General features: G+C 36.5%; 1 protein-coding gene across 11 annotated transcripts in view; it reads left to right on the plus strand.

The window, feature by feature from the left end:
* LOC100073089 (ectonucleotide pyrophosphatase/phosphodiesterase family member 3) overlaps window positions 1-11,980 on the plus strand; it is a 112,837-nt gene extending 100,857 nt beyond the window's left edge. For 6 of the 11 annotated variants that reach the window (XR_011422219.1, XM_023651094.2, XM_070223873.1 and 3 more), the window contains 4 exons: window positions 2,335-2,412; window positions 3,004-3,136; window positions 4,748-4,904; window positions 11,714-11,980. Coding sequence is in view for 5 of the 11 variants with exons in the window: in XM_023651094.2 (XP_023506862.2) it covers window positions 2,335-2,412; window positions 3,004-3,136; window positions 4,748-4,904; window positions 11,714-11,884 (539 nt within the window). In the remaining 6 variants the exon portion in view is untranslated. Of the gene's footprint in view, window positions 1-1,452; window positions 1,545-2,334; window positions 2,413-3,003; window positions 3,137-4,747; window positions 4,905-11,713 lie in introns of all 11 variants that reach the window. The other 5 variants (XR_002811027.2, XR_011422220.1, XR_011422218.1 and 2 more) reach the window with 3 other exon arrangements.
* The last annotated feature ends 8,016 nt before the right edge of the window (window positions 11,981-19,996 follow it).

The following is a 19,996-nucleotide window of genomic DNA, read 5'->3' on the forward strand; positions in this document are numbered from 1 at the left end:
GGAACCACAGGGCAGCTCCAATCGGCCCAGATGTTCAGAGGGTTTGGCAGGTTTAAGTTTAATTTTAAAACTGAAGATTCTTTGGGGAGGGACACAAACGTCTAACAAAACAGTTCTTCTGGCTACTGCCCAAGCTCAGGGCTGTGCGGAGAATGCAGCTGTGAGAGAGCTCAGGCAAGAATTCAGGCCTCTTATGGCATAGGCTCAACAATTTTAAACTGTGGATTAAGTAGCTGAATGAACTTTAAGTTCATTTGAAAAAGCGTCTCTCTCTCTTGGGAACATGGAAAAGCCGGGGTTATTTTTCTAAAACTCAAATCTCTTCCCTGTTCAGCAGGAAATGTCATTTTCATTAACTCACCCGTGAGATTGTCGGCACTTTCAGCTTCTGGGAATGGGTTTACTCCTGATAATTGACTTCATTTTCTGGAAGCCAGGACCAAAGAGGTCCTTTAGACATTTATAGCTTAGAGATTGTGAGATTTATAATGGGAAAAAAGAAAGGCTTAACAAAGACAAGTAGCACAGCAATTTAAGCCCCTAACATGGAATTAGGACAAATAACCTGATATATCTTATTAAAATACATAGAGACAATTAGAACTACCAAACTTGTGCAAACCCTGGGATAAACGTAAATAGTTGCAACATTTTATTAATGAAATTGTTTAAACTGGCATATAAAATTGTGTCTGTTAAGCCATAAGATATTGGTTGATATATAAATGTTTGCCTCATCAAGGAAATGAAATTAATAACTAAGCAGCTTATCTCAAAAAATATTAAGGCGAAAATGAAACTCCCTTCTAGCTTTCCACTGTAAATTGTTGGTTAGAAATTCCATTATAAGCTGATGGTTATTTTTCTCTGAAAGGAGGTACTGTTATGCTGATTGTGGTCCCAACTTTCCATTTAAAGAGTAGAAAAGGCTTGTAGGGGATCTGAGGACAGTGAACAGCATGTGAAACCTTAAGGGAAAAAACACCAGCAACTTGTTCGCCCTTGCCTTCTGGTGCCCACCCCTTGGCCTTTCACTTGTCTTCGCTAAGATACCCAAGTGCAGTTTAAATATAAAAGGTATTATAATATGCATTTTTAGGCTTGCAGCTTTTAAATCCTCACCCTATTTCTGTGAGAGGGACGCCGTGAGACAGATGGAGCCCAAGTGACAGAGCACATTGCTCGGGGGTTCAGCTGGTAGGCGGTGGAGCTGGGGTTCCAATCTGGGCAGTCTGCGTCCAGAGCACGCGCCCAGCACTCACTCTGCTGGACGGCACCTCCACAAGTCCTCAGAGCCAGTCATTTGCGGTGTCATCAGTCAGCAGTCTTCATTGGGTTACAACTCACTTTCTTAAGAAAATTGTATTTTGGAAGAGCGATTTGTAATCGCATTATTATTCTGTGCACATTCAACTGCTGTGTGTTCATGTTGATGTTATGTTTGTTTCCTAGGGCTGCTGTAACAAATTGCCACCAAGTTGGTGGCTTGTAACAACAGAAATGTATTCTCTCAGAGTTCTGGAGGCCAGAAGTCTGAAATCCAGGTGTCGGCAGGGCCCCGCCCCTTTGACTGAGAGATTCCGGAGAAGAATCGTTCTTTTTTTTTAAAGATTGGCACTGGAGCTAACAACTGTTGCCAATCTTCTTCCTTTTTTTTTTTTCCTGCTTTATCTTCCCAAACCCCCCGTACATGGTTGTATATCTTAGTTGCAGGTCTTTCTAGTTGTGGGATGTGGGACACTGCCTCAACGTGGCCTGAGGAACAGTGCCATATCTGCGTCCAGGATCTGAACCCTGGGCTGACTCAGCGGAGCGCGAGAACTTAACCACTCAGCCACGGAACCAGCCCCTAGAATCCTTCTTTACCTCTTCCAGCTTCTGGGACTCCAGGCGTCTCTTGGCTTGTGTGGTTGCGTCGCTCCAGTCTCTGCCTCAGTCTTCACATGCTTCTCCCTGGGTCTCTCCTCTTCTCAGCCCTCACTCTCCTTATGAGGGCGCCAGTGGTTGGATTAGAGCCCACGTTAAATCCAGGATAACCTCATCTCGAGACCCTTACCTTAATCACATCTGCACAGACCCTATTTCCCACTTTCCCCCTCGTGGGTACAGGGGTCAGGACTTGGACACATCTTTTTGAGGGTCTCCATTCAACCCACTGCAGGTATCAAATGTGTGGAACTGCCTGCATTACTGATGACCTCGACTGACGGGAGAGTGCTTAGTATCTTGGTGTTTTGACTGCTAATAAATTGACAGTAGTAGTAATTTGCCCATTATGTAATATGTTATATTTTCTCTTATAGCTAGATTTAATAAATTTCACTTGTTTTGCAGCGAACAACAGAACTTCTGAGAGTCAATATGATGCTTTAATTACAAGTAATTTGGTTCCTATGTATGAAGAATTCAAAAGTAAGTATATATTTAGATTATTAATTTAAAAATACCTACGTGACTCTATGAACTTACAAACTAAACAGATCTTTTATTGCAATTTGTTTCTGATATTGAGTCATTTTGTTCTAATGTTTTAAATATAGAAACAGGAAGAATCTCTGACATAATTCTTTTCATATGAATTTTTATAATTTGTTTTTAACCCTAATTTAACTGTAAAGAGCTATTCACAAAACAAAGTTTTATGGACACTCATCATAAGTGTCTATATGATGATGAGTGTTTTTCCCTAGAGTCATAACTAATAAGGCAGTGTGTGTTTTCTGGCATGTTTAATACTCACTGTCCCCAAAGCAACTCAGCCCTAGGGAGGAATTTGGAGACATACTTAACTGTAATTTCAAGACTGCAACCACATCAACAACAAAAAACTATCATCAATATGGCCATTTTCATTGCATGAACTATTTTGCAGAATTTTCCAATCACCACTGACCATTATTGAAGCAGAATTTGATTCTATATAAATGTACCTGTCTATAGTAGAAAATAATTCCATATTTAGTAGAGGTAGATATTTTCAACACCTTATTCTTTTGTTTTTAGAAATATGGGATTACTTCCACAGTGTTCTTCTTGTAAAACATGCCGTGGAAAGAAATGGAGTAAATGTGGTCAGTGGACCAGTATTTGATTATAATTATGATGGTCGTTTTGATGCTTCAAATGAAATTATAGAGTGAGTAATTTGAAACGAAATGGACTCTTTGATTTGCAATAGTGTAGCATGAGGGAAACCCTCAGTATTTTAAATAAAAGCTCCGTATTCTAAACATTACAAAGTATATGTATGTAGGGATGTTATTGTTGACTATTTTCTACTATACTACCTAAATATTTAGCCAAAACTTTATATGGCAAAAATTTAAACTAGAAAAGGGCAAGGAAAAAATGTCCAGGAAAAGCTTAGCAAAATTTTTATTTGGAACGTTTCTAAACTATTGGGCAGAGGAAAAGTGTGATTCTGTAAGAGTTAAGGAGATAGGGCCGACTCACTGTACTATTGATAAATGTAGAACCAGTCCTGCAATATAATAAATTAAAAAATGAAGGAGTGGTGGTTCATAATATTTTCTCCTAGTGAATGATTCGTAAGAGTATCTCTCAGGAGAGGGTGTAGGCTTCATGTAGAAGACTAGTCCTTCCAGACTGTACATCTTTGTACTAAACCTGGTCCTAACAGGTTGCTAAGAATTACCTTTGAATGCAGCACGCAGGAATAGAGAGGTTTAGAAGTACCATCTGTTACTTCTCTTTATTACCAAAACGTAGGAAGAGCCAAACTAAACAATTGTACTGTCTAAGCATAGATTATCTGGAGCAATGATTTCTACCTACACCTTCCCATAAAGTGACATTTATGACTACTAAGTGTGTGGCCCCTTCCTATTTTGTTTGCCTTGTCCTTATTTCAGTGTTTATTGGTCCTATATTTCACCATTTAATAATTCTAGCAAACTCTTTGTTTGCACTCTATTGCGTGCTTGGTACTTTTCTAGGCATTTTCATAGACTTTATTTAATCCAAAAAATGTTCCTGTATTAGATTCCATTAGCCCCCATTTACAGATGAGAAAACTGAGGCACAGAGGGGTTAAGTAACTTGTCTATGTTCCACAATTAGAAGGTGGTAAAGGCTGAATACGAACCCAGACAGTCTTCCTTGAGACCACGTAGAAATTCTGAATCACAGTAATACCAGCTCATATTCCTTTCAGTGGACTCACACTAATAACTTACCTTTATTTTGCACTTAAAACGTTTAAAAGCACTTTCATGTTCATTATCTGAAACTCAAGGATCTCATATCAGTTGTATGGATTTATCTCTGTATCTACACTGTGAAGTTGGTAGCACAGGATGACCTCCATGTTGAAGTAGAGGAAATTTAGTAAGTCATAGGATGTGAGAGGGTTAGTCCATAGGGAAACATCTAGTGGAAGTATGCAGCTGGAGTTGAAATCAGGGCTCCGCCCCAGCCCCTCTTCTATTAGAGAATGTCACATGAATTATGAAGTCAGCAGAACTAGGAAACCCAGCAGGCATAGTATCATGCTCTGCTTTTCTTTGTATTCTAATATTTTCCCATAATATTAAAATGACCAAATTTGGACTTCTCTAAGTCTCTGGCTCATTGAAGTCAAAAAATATGAGAGAAGATTTTGTACTTTCTATTTATTTACTTTATTTTATGCTATTTTTACCTTGGCATTCCTTTAAAAATATATAAAGACATTTTTAATCTTTAGAAACAAAAGTGTAACACCAAATCTTTTCAATTATTATTTCAGATACGTGGTCAACACCAGTGTTCCCATCCCAACACACTACTTTGTGGTGCTGACTAGCTGTAAAAATAAGAGCCACACCCCTGACGCTTGCCCTGGGTGGTTGGACGTCCTGCCCTTTGTCATCCCTCACCGACCCACCAATGTGGAGAGCTGCCCTGTGAGTACACCCTGGGAGAGTCCCGGGCAGGAGAAATGATGAGTCAGAGCTCATCGGCCTTTCGTAAAAGTGGCTCTGACTACAGCAGTACATTTTTCAGGTGTTTTGTGGGTAGAGTTGTACTAAAAATGACCTCATTTTTAAACTTTTCCTTTGACTGTTGATCCCTATGTAATTAATATCAATTTAAACATCTATATGTCTACATGAACATGTGTTTATATTTGAATATCTTATGTATTTTATTTATATACATTTTATTCAAACTCACTAATAAGGGGAAGGGTGGCATCTTACTAATATTTTGATTCTGGACACAAACTTTAAAGTTCTGTTCCAAAGTTGGCATGAAATTAACGCTTCCTGAATGACTATGTGAGTATAAAAACCCCATCAACTTGAAACATGAGGTCTGAAATTAATTACATATATACATACACAAAATAAGTTGGTTCAAGGAGCATTCCTTTGTTAACATCATGTATTAGTCTACCTGAAAATCTTTTTGGCTCAAGGCAAATTATATGTAAATAGTTACTTCAACTTGCATCCATGTTCTTTATAGAAAAAAATATATATCTTGGTGATTGGGTTTTACTGAAGTTACTCAGCAAATGTATTGAGTACCTATTAAATGCATGATATTCCTTTTTTTGTTTGTTTTTTTTTTTTTTTTTTACTGAGGTAACATTAGTGTATAACATTATATAAATTTCAGGTGTACATCGTTATATATTTCGATTTCTGTTTGGATTACATCATGTTCACCACGCAGAGACTAATTACAGTCCATCACCACACACATGCCTAATCACCCCTTTCACCCTCCTGCCTCCCCCCTGCCCCTCTGGTAACCACCAATCCAATCTCTGTTTCTGTGTGTTTGATTGTCATTGTTTTTATCTTCTACTTATAAGTGAGATCATACAGTATTTGACTGTCTCCCTCTGACTTATTTAGCTTAGCATAATACCCTCAAGGTCCATCCGTATTTTGACAAATGGCCAGATTTCCTCATTTCTTAGTATTCCATTGTGTGTATATACCACATCTTCTTTATCCCTTCATCCGTTGATGGACACCTAGGTTGCTTCCAAGTCTTGACTATCGTGAATAATGCTGTGATGAAATAGGGGAGCATGTATCTTTATGCATTCATGCTTTCATGTTCCTTGGATAAATGCCCAGCAGTGGAATAGCTAGATCACGTGGTAGATCTATTCTTAATTTTTTGAGGAATCTCCTTACTGTTTTCCACAGTGGCTGCACCAGTTTTTACTTCCACCAGCAGTGTATGTGGGTTCCCTTCTTTTCCACAGCCTCTCCAACACTTATTGTTTCCTGTCTCATTAATTACAGCCCTTCTGATGGGAGTGAGGTAATATCTCATTGTAGTTTTGATTTGCATTTGCCTGGTAGTTAATGATGTTGAACATCTTTTCATGTGCCTATTGGCTATCTGTATATCTTCTTTGGAAAAACGTCTGTTCAGATCTTTTTAATTGCACAATATTCTGATAGAAACTCTTTATAATGAAGCGAGGAGGAATACATTGTCTCTGCCCTAAAGGAGTTCAGGTATAATTTTGATATATAAGTGAGTATAAATGAAATATAGACACGTAAATGGGTCAGTCAATAATATAAGAATTATTTTAAAAATTAAAAAATGAAATGTCACAAATTTTGGATTAATTGCTAAATACTCTTATAAAGATTTAGTGTTTCAAATTTAAAACACATTTGGCTGTAATAGTAATAAAGCTTACATGATATGAGGTGGGAGTAGGACTGGGCCCTGAAGGATGACAAATGGCCAGGATGAAGGATGGGCAGAATTTGAATAGATTGAGGATCAGGAAGAATCTTCCACTGAGGGAGTGAAAAATGCAGAAGATTTAGTAATTGACTGGATGCAAGAGCCAAAGGGAAAGGGAAAGTCAAAGATGAATCAGAGATTTTAAACGTAGGTAATTAGGAAAAAGAAAGAGGGAAGTGGGGAATGAGACCTATTTTGGCAGATAGATAGGATAATTAAGTTTAGGCATGTCAAGTTTGTAGAAATGGGTGTTCGCATGGAAAATTCAATAGGCTATTAAACACTGGATATTAAAGCTTAGGTTCTAGGCCACATTGGGATTCATCTCTGTTCTTTCAGGTGTTCAACACATAACTGCCTGCACCATACTATGTACTATGGGAGATCCACAGATAAACCAGACAGGAATTCTACTGAAAGGGGTTCATAGTCTAGATGCCCTTAGAAGCCTAGTAAAATAGAAGAAGGAAGAGATAAGTGGCACAAAGAGGGACAGATAAAATTGCTGTAGGGTTTTGAGAGAGAAATACTTCCTGATAGGGAAGGTGACATTCTAGCTGGGTCTTGAATATAGGATTTAAACGTGAGTGTTTGAATGGTCTTTCTGTGATTAAAGATGGAGGACAAAGGTTAGAGACTAAACAGTGGGTCACTCCTAGTCCTAGAGTGAGGAAGAGTTTTCAAACAAGAAGCTATCAGGAGCTATTGTCTAGTTGAATTTCTTCCTACTTTTCTTGTCAGAATTTTATTTAGTTGAGACAAGGGTGAGCTACCATTCTGCACTTCCTCTTCCAGTGGCAGACATTTATGACTGATAAAGTGTGGAGGTGCTCTTTACCACTGACTCAAGATTAAAAGTTCTCGGGGGCTGGCTCCATGGCCTAGTGGTTAAGTTTGGCGCACTTTGCTTTGGCAGCCCCGGTTCGTGGGTTTGCTTCGCGGGTGTGAACCTACACCACTTGTCAGCTGTACTGTGACGGTGACCCACATACAAAGTAGAGGAAGATTGATACAGGTGTTAGCTCAGGGCAAATCTTCCTCAGCAAAACAAAACAAAACAGTTCTTTATCGCATAGTTTCTAGGTAACCATTATGGATTGTTTAGAATGGATGTGCCGGGAAGAAACTATTTGCTCTCCTTGGTCTAGCACTTATTTCCTTCTATTAGGACTTTTCAAGATGAACCTTAAGTAGCTTCATTGTTTCCTGTCCTCCTTCTCTTCACCTCTGTACACCACTACCAATTTATTCCCCTTGAAATTTAGTTTTTCATTATGACATACTTTCTCATCCCCAAACTTTACCTACCCTGAATAAGAAAACAAAAATAAGCAAACAAAAATCTCCCGGCCTGTGCTTAAGGCTCTCGACAATTTACCCTTAGTTGACCTTACAGACCCAACTTCCAGGCCAACTGAAGTCCTTGAAATTACTTGAACACATCTTGAGTTTCCCTACCTCAACATTGTTGCTCATGCTCTTCTCTCCTCTAGAATGCTCTTTTTTTGACATCTGCTAAAATTTCCACCTACACTTCAAGGTAAAGTATAAATGGTGTGAAGCCTTCCTTGGTCATTCAAGCGGTGATGATCTCAAAATTAATATGGCATCATCTCTGTTGAGTAAGACATCACTAATGAATCAGGCATTATCCAAGATTTTAAAGGGAACTGCAGTATAGTAATAAGGATACAACATCTATAAAGATAATTACAAGACGTAATATGATGTGTATAAAGCAAACCTAAACCAAGCTATGATTATAAGAGATTGTGAAGTTAATAAGATGTGGCTGTCAATTAGATATGTGGGAGGGGAGAGGCAGGATGAAAGAGAGTCAAAGGTGACTGAAAATTTAGGCATGACTGGGCAGGAAATATATAAGACAATCAGTTGTTTTGGGAAGGATGACCTTGCTCTTGGTGGTCTTTAGATTGAGAAACTAATTGAATATCTGGGAGGATATATGAGGAGCAGTATAGAATAGAACTTAAATACATGGCTTTTGGAGTTGGACATCCTGAGTTCAGTTATTGACTTGATGTGTTTGGGTAAATAACTGAAGATCACTTTGCTCAACTGTATAAAAAAAGTCACTTCCCCTCATGAAGTTGCCATGAGGATTAAATGAGATATTTCACATAAAACCCTAAGAATTCCCAAAAAATAGTAAGCAAATTATGGCCATTATAAATAAATCACATTTTGTGATGGAGTTACATTCTAAAGTCAACATAAAGTGAAATCCCATGCAGAGAAAATCCTCTATAATCAGATCACCCAGAAAGGACAGTTATGTACACAAACTGTACCTTAATAAGTGCTAATAAGCCAGTATTTCCACCAGCATTGGAACAGGGAATTGTGCTTTAAGTAATGAGGAAACACTTGGCTTGCTTTAGGGGTCATGTTGTATGCAAATTCTGCACTTTCAAATATTCTAATCACTGAGTGGGGAGGTGCTCCCACCAGAAGGGGTTTAGGGAACTGGCAGCAGTTGTAGAAATGAGAGAGTCCCGATTCCACCTCACACATGGTCTGAGGAACAAGATTCATATTTCTTCACTTGCTTTCTTCTTTTCCTTGTTTATTCCATCTTTCCCCCCTCCTCCTTTTCCTCTTTCTTTTTTCCCTCAAGTTTGTATTGTTAAATTCCTGTCATATAAGTGGGAATGTTGCCATGAGTCCAAGTGACTATCATTATTGTAAATCACTCAGCAGATATTGGAAAACACACAGGTTTGGAACTTGGAAGAGAAATCAGAACTGTAGAGATCGATTTGGAATTAAATCATTGGAGTGAAATAAAATTGCCAAAGGGAAGAAAGCAGAGAGAAGAGGGAAATGTAGGAAATGCCTGTACTTCCAGGATGGAAAAAAACTAGTTAGTTAAGGAAACAGAAGTTGTTCAAACAAGTAAGCAGTCTGAACTATGGAGGTCAAAGGAGGAATTTTCAGAAACTTGGGGTTATCAACAAAGTGAACAGTCAAAAAAACATCCGCTCAGTGAGGTCATCCTTGACAAGGCAGTTTCATTAGCGTGATAGCAGCAACAACCAGACTGTCAGTGGTTAAGGAAAGAGAATAAGGATATATTTAGTGGAGAAGAAAATTGAAACTGATATTGCCTCAAAAACTAACAAAGTGAGTTGTATTTTAGTGGTGTAGAATACTTCTGTTTATGTAACAGTTCTAATACGTATATATCAAATATGTATATATAAATCAATTACATATACAGTCAAAAGTATTTATTTAAATATAGCTCATAAAAACTGTGTGTTTGCAACTCTGCTGCTCCATTGGCGTGCTCTGTTTGGATTCAAACAGAGCACTTGTCTATAGCTGGCCTCTGTTCAGATTGGTTGGTGCCGGTGACCTACCTGATACGAACTAGCTTGAGTATCACCCCTGCCTACATGTAATTATGTGTTCTACCTTAAGATCATTTAATTGCAGTTTAAAAGAGCGAAGACTGTCAGGTGTTCATTAAACATTTAGTTGGATGGATACCAAATAAGCCAGGAGAGCCTAGAGTAATATAAACCAACTGGGAGGAAACTTTAAGGAAAAAGTGATCAAAAATATTAAATATTGCTGAAATGTGCATTAGGAAAGGCAGGAAAAAAAGACTGAATTAGATTCCCATTGGAAATATAAGCTAGAATTATTATATTGCATATTTATTATTTAAAAAATTAACTCACATCATGAATATCACACAGAGAAATGCTTCAGTGGTTAGAAGCAAAAAGTAATTTCCCCGTATACTTCCTGTGGCTCCAACAAGAGCTGCTTATTTTAAGGCTGCATATTTAAAAAAACAAACCACTGCACTGAAGTCAAATGAAAGTTATTAACACACACTCATCTAATTAAACAAAACTTTAAACTGTCTTGCTTTAAAAAAAATTTAACTGAAAATTAGCAATATCATAAGAATATCAGAAAATTAGTAAATAAAGAATAAGGAATTTCATAGAAATCCATGGCTCTAAATTATTGAACTTTTATATAGTTAAAAAACGACTAAATGTCAAATGGCGAAGAAATATCTGAAAAGATACTCAAATATAAGATCTCTTACAGTAATAAAATTTAAACAAGGATAAAGCTCTCTTTCACCCCGTGGTTTGGCAAGGATGCGGGGAGTTGGGGTTATCGTCCTCTGCCAATGGAAGTGTGAATTGGTGTGAACACTTTGAGGAGTGCTAGGTTTCATATCTGGTAAAGTCAAAGTTGCATCTACTCTCTGACCCAGCAATTCCGTTTATATATCCTAGAAACTCATGTTCTTGAACACAGGAGGCAGGTGCCAAGTTATTCATTACAGTATCATTTATAAGGCCAAAAATACTATCAACATGGCGACAAAAAAATAAACTGTGCTACCACAAACCACAGGTAAAAACAAATGGCTTAACTAGATCTAGACACATCACTATGCATAGATTACAAACATAACACTGAATGCAAAGTAATCCTAGAATACCACTCATAACATCGTTTATGGAAACTTGAAAACTCATAAATCAATACCATATATTGTATATTGACGTGCAGTAAAATTTTATAAACAGTCTGGATTCACACTGACTCCTGATAATGATTAGCTCTGAGTAGAGGAACATTGGGGACTTAACTTCATCTGTAATATTTTGTTTTTTAAAAACATTTACATCTGAAGTCAATATAAAAATGGCTAAAATGTGACTTTGTGATGGTCTGTATTTGCTATTCTTTGTACTTTTGTTTTATTTATTTTAATAAACAAAAGTTAGCCATATCAATTAAAGTTTTAAGGCAAAAACTACAGGAACAAATATCAAATCAGTATGTCGTACACTTGAAACTAACATCGTGTTGTAAGGCAATTATCCCTCAATTAAAGAAAACACAGGACAAAGGAGGACTTCTAAGTAATGAAAGATCTTCCTGTTAATGAAAAATCACGGCCTATGGAAAACAGTCTTTTGTTTCTCTTTCACAGGAAGGTAAACAGGAAGCCAACTGGGTTGAAGAAAGATTGAAAGAACACGTTGCCCGGGTCCGAGATGTGGAACTTCTTACTGGGCTTGACTTTTATCAGGAAAAAGTGCAGCCTGTTTCTGAAATTTTGCAACTAAAGACCTATTTACCCACATTTGAAACCATTATTTAATCTAATCTATAAGACAATTTTGCCATAATGTAAATGATTTTTTGTATTGAAGAATCATAAAATAAAGCTTTCTATTTTTCCTTAACTCCTAGAAAAGCTATGTTGCATAATTTTCTATACATATTCCTCTCTTTCTTTCTCATTTCTATGAACATGTATTATTTTAAAGTTACATTTTTCTTTTGCACAGAGATTATGCCATGTTATACCTTCCTTACTATATTTATTTTCTCACTTGTATCTGTGGCTGTATTTTTCTGCCCAGCATTATCTAAACAGAAGGGAGAATAAAAGAAGTCGGTCTCACTTTGGAATTGAATCCATTCTGCAATCAGTTTTGTCATAAAACTTTTTACATTTGGCTATTGGGCAATATTTACTGACATAAAAAATGCACGTTACCTTCATTCGGCAGTTTCCCTTGTAAAAAAGATACAGTGTGCACAAATACATGATAATATCTTTTACACTAGCAAAACCAGAAAACAACCTAAAAGACTGTTCGAACAAACTGTGCAATTTGTTTAAACAGTGGAATGCTCTTATACTATAAAGAAAGAAATAGATCTGTATATGGAATGTTGGGCTTTTGTTAAATGGGGAGCAAGTGATAGAACAGCATGGATAGTATGTATGCTGTCATTTTCTAGAGATTGGCAAACCTTTGCTGTAAAGGGCCAGATAAATTTTTTTAGGCCATACAGTCTCTGTTGCAACTACTCAACTCTGCCATTACATCATGGAAGTCTCGTAGATAAGATGTGAAAGGAATTGGAGTGGCTGTGTTCCAATAAAAATTTATTTACAAAAACCTGTAGAGGGCTAGGTTTGGCTCACAGGCTGTAGTTTGTCAACTCCTGACTTATATAATAAAGCCAAGGTGGGGAGAGGCAGGAATTACTAGTAAAAAGAGACAGGGACGTAAAATTCTTATTTTGTGACCTTTGGTATTGCCTAAAAATTTTTTAAAAAACACTTCTGTGCATGTATCTCTTTAATTAATCACAGAGATCCCAGTACTTATTTGAGGGGCAATACCATTGGTCAGAGTTTTGGATTACCAGAGTGGAAATGTTCCACATTCATTTCTCATATACAGACCAGTTTGTCCAGGGGACAGAGGCTTTGCTGGTGATGAAAAATCTTGTGACCTGAGCTTGGAAAAAAAAAGAATTTCCATTAGGATTTCAATTGGATTATGGTCATTAATTCCAATTAATTTGAAATGTTAACTTACTGCCATTGGATTTTTTTTTTTTTACATATTTTCTCCACTTGTAGGATTTAGTTTAAAATTTTATGCAGTGAAAAATGTACAATACAGAGAGGCTGAAAGACAAGACACAAATTGGAAACTATTTGCAGCTATATGGTAAAAATGTTACTACCCTAAATATCGATGGAATTCCCGCAGTCAGGGTCCCCTGCCCCACTGCAGCCTGGGAACTAGAAGAGACCACCCAGGACTGAGACTCCACTGTGGGGAGACGAGGGGAGGATGGGTGCAGCCCTGAGCTGAGCTGAACTGTGGATGCCCTTGTGGCTTCTGAGTTTCTCTGAAAGCCACTGTATCAGATCAAATGGGTGCTCAACATAGACGTAAAACTTTCAGTCACAGAAAAATGAAAGTTAGGTTTTATTGCACAGAGATTGTGTGATGTTATACCTTCCTTTTGTATATTCATTATCCAATTAAAAAGAAGTAGGTAGGAGTAAAATCATTCTGAAGGAAGGAACACCAATGATTTAAGGCGTCATGGAATGACAGGGGATTTACAGTTGCTACTTTATATCTTTTGTTATGTAGCCGATATTTTATAATGAGCTTGTTTTATTTTAAAAACCTGAAAATGTAAAAAAATAAGGTTAGTTGCATTCTTTAAAAAGTATTTATTTAGAAAGAATTTCAAAGATACAGAAATGTTGTAAGAATAATATAAAGAACTTGTATACCCTTCCCTGAGCTTCGTCAATTGATAGTATTCTTGTTGTATTTACTTATATTTATCTTTATTTTACTCCTGAACTTTCTCCCCATTCGCCTCTCAATACTTCATGTGTTTCTCCTAAGGTCGAGGACAGTAACTCACACAACCCGAGTCAGGAAGCTTAGTGTTGATACAATACTATCATTTAATTGACAGATCTAATTCGAATTTTTCTCATATTTTCAACAGTGTCCTTCATACTATTTTCTTTCCTGGGATGCAAACCAGAGTCGCTCGTTGCATCAAGTGTTCTTGTCTCTTTGGTCTCATACATGCAGCACTTCTTCAGCCTTTGCCAAATAGTGTTGGCGTCTTTGAAGAGTCCGGGTCGCTTATTTTACAGACTGTCCCTCAGTTTGGGTGTCTGACACTTCCTCGTGATTGGATCCAGGTTTGGCATTTGGGCAGGAACACTACGTTAGTGACAGTGTCCTCAGTGCTTCCTCTCTGGAAGCACAAGATGTTGGTTTGCGCCATTGTTATTCGTGCCAAATCTGATCTCTTGGTGCAGTTGGTGTTCACCAGGCTTCCCTTCTGTGAAGACAGTATTTTCACCTTTGTAGTTTATGTTATTCCTGAGGAGGAGTAATTGAAATCCTCTAAATACCCTGTTTCTCATTAAATTTTCACCCGTTGACTTTAGTATCCATGAATTATCCTTCCCTGATTCAATTTACTATGACTTTTGCAAAGGGTGATTTTTTTAAACCGTCATTATTCCTGTTACATTGATCGGCATTCGACTGTAAGAAAGAGCGTTCCCATCTTATTTGTTTGTTATCTATATAGGCTCATGGATTCTTTTTTATTCCAGTGGATTAAAATACACTATAATCATTACTTATTTTGGTTCTCCAATTGTCACAGATTTGGCCCGTGGGAGCTGCTTTAAGGGGCTCTTGTATCCTATTGATATACCCGCATCATTTCTGAGCACTTCCTTACTTTTAGGTACAAAATATGTTTTAGGCTCATCTTGTACTTTCCTTGTGCTAACTCTGGAATCAGCCATTTCTCCAAGGAGCCCTGATTCCCTTTAGTGAGCGCTGGTGCCTGATTACTTCGGGGGTGTCGTTGCACCTAGGCCCCTTTAGTCAACAAAGCAGAATCTATATCTACAGCTCTGCCTGTCTCTCTCTTTCTACCTCTATTTATGTTTATAACTACATACATAAAAGCCATGAGTTTAATTACCATCCGGTACTACATGGTTCTTTCTAAGCCTTTCTGTATCTCCCTTCTCCAATAGTGAGAAACTTGGTTCCCAACATCATCGATGTATTTACTCATTTGCTCAATACAATACATGGAACATCGGAATTGCTAACCCACACCACCAAGACAAAGAAATCTACTAAGTAGAATTCAAGAAACGTTTCCAGTTCTTTGTGTCTCTAGACTAAGAATTTATAGTCAGAATTCTGTATTTCAGAATTACCTGGATAAATTTCCCCCTCCTTCAGTGTAGTTACTTTATTCTTTGAAATGCAGTAGTATTCATTTGTTTCTGTTTATATTCCATTTAGAGGTTTTCCCATTCCTGTTGAGTCAATTTTATTTTTTTGAGCATGTGAAATATTAACGTAGTTCCAAAGATTAAGATTAGATGAAAAAAGACACTCAGAAGATGTGTCTTCCCTTTCTCCTTCCAGTCCTTTCTCATCTACCCTGTGTAGACAACTAATGTCATTAGCTTCTCGTTTATCACTCCTGTATTTTTTAAATTTTCCTTTCTTACACAAAAATTACCAATATATCCTGGAAATCGCTCCATATCAGTTCATATGGATCGTCCTCATCCTATTTGTTCCTGCACAGAACTCCATTGTGTGGATGTACATAGTTTATTTTGTTAAAAACTTTTTTAAAGAGAAGTTTTAGGTTTACAATAAAATTGAGAGGAAAGTACAGAGATTTCCTATGTAGCCCCTATTCTTACATATACATATCTCCCCATTATCAACATCACTCACCGGGATGGTCATTGTCTCCCAAGGATGAACCTACATTGATACATCAACATCATCCCAAATCCATAGTTTACCTAAAGAGTCATTCTTGGTGTTGTGCACTCTTCAGTTTGGGACAAATGTATAATGGCATATATCCGTCATTATAATATCATACAGAACATTCCCACTATCCTAAAAATCCTCTGTGCTCTGCCTGTGCATCTTTCTCTCCTGCACCCCCTCCCACTGCTGGCAATCACTGTTTTATTGTCTCCATAGTTTTGCGCTTTCCAGAATGTCCTATAGTTGGAATCAGAGTATGTAGTCTTCTCATAGTGGCTTCTTTAACTTAGTACTATGCATTTGAAGTTCCTCCATGTCTTTTCATAACTGAATAGCTCATTTCTTTTTAAAGCTGAATAATAATAGTCATTGCCTGAATGGACCCGTTTATTTATTCATTCACCTCCTGAAGGACATCTTGGTTGCTTCCAAGTTTGGCAATTATGAATAAAGTTGCTATAAACAGCTGTGTACAGATTTTTTTGTGGGCATAAGTTTTCAGCTCCTTTCGTTAAATACCAAGGAATGTGATTGCTGAATCGTGTGGTAAGAGTATGTTTAGTTTTGTAAGAGGCTGCCAAACTGTCTTCCAAAGCGGCTGTACCATTTTGCATCCCCACTAGCAATGAATGAGACTTTCTGTTGCTCCACATCCTTACTAGCATTGGTGTTATCAATGTTCTGAATTTTGGCTGTCCTAATAGGTGTATAGTGGCATCTCATTATTGCTTCAATTTGCATTTTCCTGAGGACGTGTGATGTGGAGCATCTTTTCATATGCTTATTTGCCATCTATATATCTTCTTTGGTGAGGTGTCTGTTAAGGTCTTTGGATCATTTTTAATTAGATTGCTTGTTTTCTTATTGTTGAGTTTTAAGAGTTCTCTGTATATTTTGGATAATAGTCCTTTATCAGATGTGTCCTTTGCAAATATTTTGTCCTAGTCTAGCCTGTGGTTTGTCTTCTAATTCTCTTGATAGTTTTTGCAGAGCAGAAGTTTTAAGTTTTAATGAAGTCCAGTTTATCAATTATGTATTTCATGAATCATGTCTTTGGTTTTGTATCTAAAAAGTCATCACCAAATCCAGGGTTATCTAGATTTTCTCCTATGCTATCTTCTAGGAGTTATATTTATAGTCTTGCATCTTAGTTTTAGGTCTATAGTCCATTTTGAGTTCATTTATGTGAAGGGTGTAAGGTGTGTGTCTAGATTCTTTTTTCTTTTTCTTTTTGCATATAGATGTCTAGTTGTTCTAGCACCATTTGTTAAAAAGACTGTCTTTGCTCAATTGTATTGCCTTTGCTCCTTTGTCAAAGATCAGTTGACTATATATGTGGGTCTATTTCTGGGCTCTGTATTCTGTTCCACTGATTTGTTTGTCTATCCTTTCACTAGTACCACTCTGTCTTGATTATTATAGCTTTGTAGTAAGTCTTGAAGTCAGGTAGCTTCAGTCCTCCAACTTTCTTTTTCTTTGTCAATATCTTGTTGGCCATTCTGGATCTTTTGCCTCACTCTAGAAACTTTAGAATCAGTTTGTTGATATCCATAAAATGCTAGGATTTGGTTGAGATTGTGTTGAATCTATAGATGAAGTTGGGAAGAAGTGACATCCTACAATATTGAGTCTTCCTATCCATGAACATGGAATATCTCTCCATTTATTAAGTTCCTCTTTGATTTTGTTCACTGGTTTTGTAATTTTCCTCATTTAGATCTTGTATATATTTTGTTAGATTTATACCAAAGTATTTCATTTTGGGGGTGCTAAAGTAAATGTTACTGTGTTTTTATTTTCAAATTCTATTTGTTTATTACTGGTATAAAGGAAAGTGATTGACTTTTGTACATTAATCTTGCATCTTGCAACTTTGCTATAATTGCTTATGAGTTCCAGAAGTTTTTTGTTGATTCAGATTTTCTACATAAGCAATCATGTCATCTGCAAAGACAGTTTTATTTCTTCCTTCCCAATCTGTATACCTTTTATCTGCTTTTCTTGTCTTATTACATTAGCTGGAACTTCCAGTATGATGTTGAAAAGGAAGGGTGAGGGGGAACATCCTTGCCGTGTGCTTGATCTTCGTGGGAAGATTTTAAGTTTCTCACCATTAAGTATGATGTTAGCCATAGCTTTTTTTGTAGATATTCTTTATCAAGTTGAGGAATTTCTCCTCTACTCCTAGTTTACTGAGAGTTATCTACCATGAATAGGTGCTGGATTCTGTCACGCACTTTTCCTGCATTCATTGATATGATTATGTGATTGTTCTTTTTTAGCTTGTTGGTGTGATGGATTACATTAATTTTCAAATGTTTAACTAGCCTTGGATACCTGGGATAAATCCCGCTTGATTGTGGTGTATAATTCTTTTAAAAAATTGTTGGATTTGATTAGCTAATATTATGCTCAGAATTTTTGTGTCTATGTTTATAAGAGATATTGGTCTGTACTTTTCCTCTCTTATAATGTCTTTGTGTGGTTTGGGTATTAGGGTAATTCTGGCATCATGAAATGAGTTAGGAAGTATTCTCTCTGCTTCTGTCTTCTGAAAGAGATTGTAGCAAACTGGTGTAATTTCTTCCTTAAGGAGAATTCACCAATGAATACATCCAGGCCTGGTGCTTTCTGTTTTTGAAGGTCATTAATAATTGATTCAATTTCTTTAATAGATATACACCTATTAAGATCATCTATTTCCTCTTGTGTGGATTTTGTCAGATGTGTATCTCAAGGAATTTCCATTTCATCTAGATTATCAAATTTGTGGGCTACCATAGTTTATTAAGTCAGTCTATGTAAGGGCCTTTAGATTGTTTGCAGTATTTTGTAGCTACAAATATACAGCAGTAAATAACATTATGCATATGCAGTTTTGTTGGAAGTGTATCTAGAAGTGGATAAACATATATATATATATACTTATATATATTATATATTTATATGTGTATATATAAGTTTATAACTTTTAAAAAATAAAAGTAGTATTTTGGCACAACATTAATTCCTAAATTGGTACTTTGTTCAAAATCTGCATTTACTAGGATGTCATTCTCCCCCACCAAAAACGGAAATAATTTATTTTTCTGAATTATGAGAGTACTTATTGTAAATCTTTCCAAACCACACACAAACACACATGCATATATAAGTACATATATATACTTAACTCTATATATACATTTTATATATAACCTACATTTATATATAAAAATATATATTATACACATATTGTAATACATATGTTAAAATCACACATAATTCTATCAACCAATGATTATAACAATTGAACCATATTAACCCATGGCCCCTGGCCATAGCTCTCCTTTGAATGTAGTATTTGAACATAGGATGTGGGGAAACGTCAATCCTTGTTACTTTTGGTTTTTTTTCAGGGGAATTTCAAATTTTTCAGGAAAATACTTTTGGGGCTTTAGAAAACCCTTTCTATCAGAAAGTGTAACTTACTGGAGTAAGTAAAGAAATGACTGCTTGACATTTCAAAAAATGTCTTGATCTTTTACAAACTGGTACCCAAGACATATTTAGCTGAGAATTAATGGAGTTTCATGTGGGTGTAGTAAGAATCCGTGTTAGCATCCATGACCAATCACCCCAGTCCTCTTGAGGTGTATTTTGACTTTTGGACAATAAAACTATATCATCTCAGGTAATGTGACTGTCTTTCCTTTTTATTCTGCTTACATTGAAATATGTGATCAACTAAAATTTTGATAACTGCTTTTAATATAAGTGAGAATTTAATACAACAGAATTGCCTGCTTTCAAAGAAAGGGAACCATTTATTACTGCTATTCTAGTTACGTGTATTTTGATAGGCAGCCATAGAAGAAGGACATTTTTGGTAATTCCAATGTTACTGAATCAAAAATTACAATTAATTCTTGCTTGTAGAAAGGGAAATTTCTAGTCCAAGTGAGGTCACCTAAGGTCTTAGGAGCAGACTTGGAAAGAAGGGAAATTCTAATTCTTGGCTTATTTTCCAGATTTAGATAAAATTCTGGAAATTTATTTTCTCAATCCATTTCTTTATTTTTCTTTCTCTTTTTTTCCCTCTCTTTCTCTCTTTCTTTCTTGCTACCCTC

This window comes from Equus caballus, chromosome 10 (assembly GCF_041296265.1).
Source record: "Equus caballus isolate H_3958 breed thoroughbred chromosome 10, TB-T2T, whole genome shotgun sequence".
NCBI lineage: Eukaryota > Metazoa > Chordata > Mammalia > Perissodactyla > Equidae > Equus > Equus caballus.